The 7806-nt window shown below is 40.2% G+C and overlaps 1 protein-coding gene across 3 annotated transcripts in view; it reads right to left on the bottom strand.

Moving 5' to 3' along the window:
• Nucleotides 1–7806, bottom strand: part of ZNF330 (zinc finger protein 330) — a 19346-nt gene that overhangs the window by 11004 nt on the left and 536 nt on the right. Inside the window, exons 1-4 of one of the 3 annotated variants that reach the window (XM_006766063.2) lie at nucleotides 7367–7770; nucleotides 3909–4037; nucleotides 2546–2565; nucleotides 2377–2447 (exon numbers count right to left, since the gene is read on the bottom strand). In XM_006766063.2, coding sequence (XP_006766126.1) covers nucleotides 2377–2447; nucleotides 2546–2565; nucleotides 3909–4028 — 211 coding nt within the window. In that variant the 5' untranslated portion in view covers nucleotides 4029–4037; nucleotides 7367–7770. Of the gene's footprint in view, nucleotides 1–2376; nucleotides 2448–2545; nucleotides 2566–3908; nucleotides 4038–6522; nucleotides 6547–7366; nucleotides 7771–7806 lie in introns of those variants that run through there. The other 2 variants (XM_006766064.2, XM_006766065.2) reach the window with 2 other exon arrangements.

The following is a 7806-nucleotide window of genomic DNA, read 5'->3' as shown; positions in this document are numbered from 1 at the left end:
ATAATAAATAAATAAATAAATAAATAAATAAAATGAATTTAACCTTTCATGCCCTAGCCGGTTTGGCTCAGTGGATAGAACATCAGCCTGTGGACAAAGGATTCTGGGTACAATTCCGGTCAAGGACATGTACCTCAGTTGCAGGATCCTCCCCAGTTTGGGCCCTAGTCAAGGCTTGTGCAAGAGGCAACCAACTGATGTGTTTCTCTCATATCGATATTTCTGTCTTTCCCTCGCTCTTCCACTCTCTCTAAAAATCAATGGAAAAATATCCTCGGGTGAGGATTAAAAAAAAAAATTAATTTAATCATTCATAATTCACAATAAAAAGAGTCTGGTTTAAAGTTGTTGCTTATTTCTTTCCACACAATATCTCAAACCAACCAAACAGAGGTTATGCATCTTATCTAGTTCACTTTTTAAGTTTATTCATATGTACACATTTACAGCCATAACCTCCAATTAAATATTTTTCAAAAAAAAATTTCAAATAGTCCCCAAGTGAGCACAAAAACCAGCAATATGGTGACAGAGCTAAAAATTACCATATAGCCACAAAAACTCTGATGTAACAGCTAATTACCAACCCAAAACACTGTCAGAAAATTCATATACTTTGGGAAGATTAATAATGACACAGTAATCATCAATTTCATACTCCACAAAGTGGAACATGAAAGAAACAGAAGATATTCAATTTTCCATTATCCTGATTACCTGAGGAACAAAGCTAGACAACAGGAAACGGGAAGAAAGAGAAATTGGAAATGAGAGGCAACAGCTACCCACTGTTCCATTGTCTAACACGAAGTACAAAATAAGTGAGAAATGCATCCATGTATAACAAAATTTAAGCTCAGAAACACTGAAATTATCGGAAGGTCCTAGCAAGAATTTAATCTTTCCATAAATTATTTTCTTACTCTACATTCATTTCTTTTATAAAATAAGGATATAACAACTGGCAGATAAGCAGTCTACCTAAGCCAGTATTCTCTTTTGCATTAATTATAAACCTCAATGATGTCTTCTTTGAAAGCTAGAACAACACTAGAATATTCAGGGATGTAGCCCTAAACATTCCTAAGTTTCTGCAATGTTATCATATGTAAACACATTAAAAAGAGCATATCCCAAAACGTGTTACACCTGAAATTATTATACCAAAACCAAAAGGGGTATTTGTTCAAGTAAAAGTTTGGGGAGAATATCTGTATTTCTTTACTGGAGGTCTTCAGAAACTTTAACATATAAATACTAGAGGCCCAATGCACAAAATTTGTGCAAGGGGCTCAGCCCTCACAGCCGTGGCTGCCTGGGCCCTTGCAGCCCTGGCTTCATCTGGAAGGTAGTCCGGACAGTCATTCTGCTGTTCGGTCTAATTAGCATATTAGTTCTTTATTACACAGGATATAATAGAAATCTCCTAGATAGGAAGGGGATGAAACACACAGCATTTCTCAAATGTATACATTGTGCTAAAAAATACCTATTACTATATCACAAGTATTCTAAGAAAGATTATTTGACAAACACCAATCTTGTTCTGTGCACTACATTTAGTTTTACTCTGAATGATCATCTACTCTTAGTTTCCACTTATACCTAGGAAATGAGTATGTGGCTTTAAGAACTCTATTCTAATCACTTGGGAATCCATGTGAAGAAATTCAAGAATCATATGCTAAATGCCAAACAGAAAACAAATGATCACAAAAAACTGGCACCACATAAATGTAGAATAAAACTATTCCCAATGGTCTAACATACTGCAGGCAATATTAGCAGGAATCAAATTTTAGAAGCGTAAACAAATGGCTATGGACAAGACTAAGGTAGTATAATTAAAAATCCAGGACCACCAAGTACTATTAGTTTGAAATCTGATCTTTTAATGTGTAAAGCAACATGTTGGTAGCCCTGGCCGGTGTGGCTCAGTTGGTTGGGCATCAGCCCATACACTGAAAGGTTGTTGGTTCCATTCCCAGTCAGGATACTTGCCCAGGTTGTGGGCTCCATCCTTGGTAGGGAGCATGCACGAGGCAGCAAAAATGTTTCTCTCTCTCTCTGTGTCTCTCTCTAAAAATCAATTAAAAAATCTTAAAAACACAACAAAAACATGTTGGTAACCTATATCTAACCTGTATGTTAACCATTTTCCAGCATTACATTACAGAGTCAAAATCAAGACTTGATAGTGTTGACTAGACACTTGATAGTGTTATTTCCCACTTATAGGCGAAATAACATTTAATGATATTTTATCAATGGCAAGGCATAACATTATTATAAACAGTGATAAACCCACCATTTCAAACTGATTAACTGCCAACAAATATTTGATAAAAGGCAGGTGCCTTTAGTTATCATACTTACCACATTGTGCACAAATCGGTAACTTCTGTACAGAATTACAAAAATAGCAAAATGCTCTATTCTTCTGCCGTCTTGTCATGTAAAATAAATTTTAAAATATAGTCAATATCAGATAAAAGATCAGAGGATCTAATTATTATATATAGATAAAAAAGAAATAAAAATTTACCTCTGACACTTGTCACATTCCTGTAAAATATAAACATGACATTAATTTCCTACTGGCTGAAATTACAAATTTACTTGCATTATAAAGAACATCCTGCTCTTCATGTTAAAATTTAAATGACACTTGCCCAAATACTCCAACTGCCCCCGGTATACAGGAATCTACACATAACAAAGGCATAATGCCCTAGACAAAGAAGTGGCATTTTCACAAAAGAGGTAAATAGAGGTAGTTTGTTTTTTAATGAATCACACAAATAATAAAGGACACAAGAAACAGTGGAGAACATAATATGATAAAGCTTACAGAAAATCCAGAATCTTAAAGCATGGTATTAAAAAATATGTGAGTTACCCATGCCTATGAACCTAAACACGTGGAGTAAGACAACCTGAGAAAATGGAGCTAATAAGCAAAAAGGAACAAAAGCAAAAGATGGAACTACAAGACTGTTCCAGATTCCAGTTGTCTCTGTGTTCCAGCTACATCCTTGCCCTGCCCAACTATACAAGTTAGTCCACTATTTTCTCCCGGTTACTTAGGTTGGATTTGCCATTTATAAACAAACAGTTCTTAAGTACTGCACAAAACAACTGATCCATAAGCTTGTGCAAACAGGACTGTGTCATTCACCTAGTATCCCCCACAGCGCCTAAAACAGCATCTATGGCACAGGGTAGATGCACAACAGTGTGTGGAACTAAGTCATGTAAACACTTTATGTGTGTCTGATGAAACAGAAGAAAAAAGAGGAGTAGTGGGAATAGAAAAAGTAGAAAGAAATAGAAATTGGGAAATGTGGGACAACTCAGAGAAACATGGTCAAAGAAAGAAAAGGACTAATGCTGACAAATATCACTTGCTTTTTACAACTCTGACCAAAGAAGCCCACAAGTGATCAGGACTAACCCATTTGGCACAGGGAAATAAGGTAGTAGAACAGGAAACCAAAAGAGATGTCAAGAACAGTAGAAAGTTTAGAAATGAAAAATCAAATGAGTTATAAAGAACTGCTAAGAGAAAATGATAAAAAGATTCCAACTAAGATAAACTGAATTAAGGCATATAAGCTCAGAGAAGCTGGGAAATTTTTCACAGCAATCCTAGTATGTATTCTTGGTCAATAACTATTCATCACCAAGAATGGCCAAGGTAATATGATAGGTTTTATAAATAACATAAAATCAAACAGAAATCATTGCTACTCAAGTGTTAATGAAAACAATGGACATGCCTCTAACACAGATTTCAAAATCAATAAAATACATACAGCAACACTGTATTCACTAAAATTTTTTCAGGTGTTTTTCTGATAACTGATTCAGTTTTTCAACTATCAACTGATATCATAAAAAGCTGTTACCATTGAAGCATTGCATGGGTGTTTAGCTAAATCTATGGTGCTTCTCGATGCTCGCAGCTGTTTTTCACGTTCCCGGCGGTTCTCTGCCTTCTTCCTCGCACCAGTCTTTTTTTTAGGCATTTTTTCTCTCTTTCAACACAAGAGAACAAACAGAGAAGGTATAAGTGCCAGGTTGCATTTGCTAATAACTAAGAAATTTATTCTCATTAAATTTTAAACTCAAACTTGTCATTTTGACGGGTAAGCAATTTTAAGCCTTTATGAAACATTAAGCACACATTATCCCAAATAAAATAGATGCCTTTTAAAATAATGCACTTACTTGCACTACCAAGCAATTCTAACAAATGTAAATACACACACACACACACACACCCCAAATCATCTTAAAAGCCAAGTTTTCTTTCCCATTGAGGAAAGGAAGTTTCCCTGACATTAAGTATTCTTTAAAAATTACTCTGTACCAAGGTAAAAGATAAAATGATTAGGCAGATATCATTAACAGAAATCATTAATGGAACAGACTGATGAATATCAGAGGGAAGGGGGTAGGAGGAGGGTGGGAAGAGATTAACTGAAGATCTTATATGCATACTAGAGGTCTGGTGCTGGGGTCCCCTCAGCCTGGCCTGCGAGGATCTGGCCGAAACTGGCTCTCCGACATCACCCGAGGGGTCCCGGATTGCGAGAGGATGGTTCTTGGGTGACACACCCTGGAATCGGGGTCCCTCCTCTCTGACTCCAGGTGCGTCACCCAAGAACCGCAGCTGCCAAGTCACCACAGCTTGGCAGCTCCTGTGTTGAGCGTCTGCCCCCTGGCAGTCATTGCACATCATAGCTACCGGTCAGCCTGGCCTGCAGACATCCCGAGGGGTCCCAGATTGCACAAGGGCTCAGGCCAGGCCGAGTGTGTTGCTTTAACGTTCTATTTGCTTGTAATTCAAGTGTTCAACATCCATCACTGAAGAATTCCATAGTTTAGTATTGAGAATTCTTAGAACAGTAACTGCATTTAGAGAGTGTTCTGAGCTCTAGTTGCATTTGCTAATAACTAAGAAATTTATTCTCATTAAATTTTAAACTCAAACTTGTCATTTTGACGGGTAAGCAATTTTAAGCCTTTATGAAACATTAAGCACACATTATCCCAAATAAAATAGATGCCTTTTAAAATAATGCACTTACTTGCACTACCAAGCAATTCTAACAAATGTAAATACACACACACACACACACACACACACACACACACCCCAAATCATCTTAAAAGCCAAGTTTTCTTTCCCATTGAGGAAAGGAAGTTTCCCTGACATTAAGTATTCTTTAAAAATTACTCTGTACCAAGGTAAAAGATAAAATGATTAGGCAGATATCATTAACAAGAAATCATTAAAAAGTATATTATTTACCCAGTTTACATCACTATTTTGAACTTCATATTCAAACTAGAAGCCCAGTGCATGGATTCATGCGGGGGGGGGTGTCTTTATTTTATAGCAGATGCCATGAGGCAAGGTAGGGGCGTGATCACGTTGTTTACAGCGTTCTCGTGAGCTTCAACCTCACCCAACTACATGCACCGAACTCTATCCAAGGCACGTTGGGGCTACATGTTCGGACCATAGGTTCAAGCTTAGCCTCCCCCAAGAACCGCAGCTGCCAAGTCACCACAGCTTGGCAGCTCCTGTGTTGAGCGTCTGCCCCCTGGCAGTCATTGCACATCATAGCTACCGGTCAGCCTGGCCTGCAGACATCCCGAGGGGTCCCAGATTGCACAAGGGCTCAGGCCAGGCCGAGGGACCCCACCGGTGCACAATCGGGGCTGGGGAGGGACCGTGGGAGGGCTCCACGGCATGTCCAGCCCATGTTGCCCAGTCCTGACTGGGGCCAATCAGGGCTAGCTGGCCAGGGAGGGACCATGGGAGGAATCCAGGGCGTGTCCAGCCCATCTCGCCCAGTCCCCATCGGCCAGACCCCAGCAGCAAGCTAACCTACCAGTCGGAGTGTCTGTCCCCTGGTGATCAGTGCACGTCATAACTACCAGTCGAATGGTCGCTTAGGCTTTTATATATATAGATGACCTGATACTGACAAGACCCAAAGATTAACAAGTTGTGGTTCTCCTATGTAATATCTAAATAAAACATCTGCTAGTCAAGTCAAATGACATTAACAACAAATCAAACTATTCTCTCTGAAAAGACGTTAAAGGTATTATAGTTTTGCTCTAACTCTGCAAGCTGCCCTTCTGTCTACATGCAATGAGCATATGTGAGGTGGGCAAAAGTAGGTTTGCAGTACTAAAACAAATAAATAATACAATAAGTAATAAATAATACGAGAATAAACTGTTTCACATACTCAACACTGTAAACCTACTTTTGCTTAAACCCCTGTACATTAAGTCCTCCCTTAACCTTGTGCACAGGTTCTGCGACTTTTAAGTGAAGTGACCTATAGCAAAACCAATTTTACCACTGGCTAATTCACATAAAGGGGGCTTAAGTTCCTAGCTATCTCAAGGTTTTAAGTAAAGGATTTGCACAAAATGTTATTCTACAGCCTGCTGTAATTTTAACAGGTTTCAAAGTTATGTTTAAGAGTATGTATTTACCACATATATTAAAACTAGAGGCCTGATGCACAAAATTCATGCAAGAGTAGGCCTTCTTTCCCCCGGCTGCCGGCACCAGCTTCCCTCTGGCACCTAGGACCCCGGCTTCCCTGGCAGCCCTAGCTTTGTCCCGAAGGTTGTCTGGAAGGATGTCCGGTCTAATTAGCATATTACGCTTTTATTTTTAGAGAAGATAATGACTTTAAAACTGGCTTTCATCATTTAGTTGAAAGAACTACCACACTTAGTAGAACAAGAACTACCACACTTAGTAGAACAAGATTTTTACTAAATAACAAATTTTTATTTGGCTTTTCAGCAGTCCCAACGCTAGACGTTCCCTGAGGATTCCAGCCCCATCTTTCGTGCGGATGTTTGCCTCCCAGCTCTGCCTGGCACATATTAATCATTCGATAAATGAAGAGATACACTCATGAAAGAACCTACGTGCTTGCTTCAAAATCTCAAACTCAAATTTCTTAATATTCTTCAAAATACATATTTTTTAAGTCTTTTTTCTAAGAGTGATTCTCAAAAATCAACTGCAGAAATTCCTAAAAGTACAGATTGAGACTTCTGGGCCCTGCTCAAGATCCAGGAACGCCAAGCCTCCAAGGACAGGCTCGGGTTTCACCGGGGACTGGGACCCGCAACCTCCCGGGAGACACAAACGCTCTGACTCAAAGAATCGGACGCATGCCCGGGACACGTGGACAGCGGCAGGGGTGAGCGCGCCGCTAGGGGACTTCCATTTCCCCTTCCACAGGGCCCATTACAATACAGCAAGGCCACGCGCCAGCCTGTGCTGGACACAACGCGAAGGTCACTCCGGAGCTTCTCCTACTTTGGGTTTCCACTCTTAGGTTAGACTATCCCATCCAACGCCAAGTGATGGGAGTTGCGACTTTTAAAAAAAATGGACAAATCCAGCCAGGACGTTTGGTAGGTGGTTACTCAAGTACTGCCCAAGCCCACCGGGTCACCCTTGCAGTATTCGACATGACAAAGTCTCCACGTGAAAAAAAACGGCCAACAGAGCACAGGAAATAACCACGGGGTGATCGATCACACGGAGGAATTCTCTACGTCCCCGGGGGTGAACCGCTGAGAACGCTGGGCCTCATTTTTCCCCCCTCGTTTTGGGAATGTGAAGAGTACATTCTTTTTCTGTCTCAGATGGGGTTAAGCCCCTCTCCAGCAAGGCTCCGGCTTCTCCAGAACGTGGCCGGTGCCGCCAAACGAGGAAACGGACGCGAGGTCGCCACGGTCGGGGAGGGGAAGCCG

The sequence above is a fragment of the Myotis davidii genome, unplaced genomic scaffold, assembly GCF_000327345.1.
Source record: "Myotis davidii unplaced genomic scaffold, ASM32734v1 scaffold436, whole genome shotgun sequence".
Lineage (NCBI taxonomy): Eukaryota > Metazoa > Chordata > Mammalia > Chiroptera > Vespertilionidae > Myotis > Myotis davidii.
Note: the sequence above shows the minus strand (reverse complement) of the source record. Positions and strands in the feature narration are given on the sequence as shown.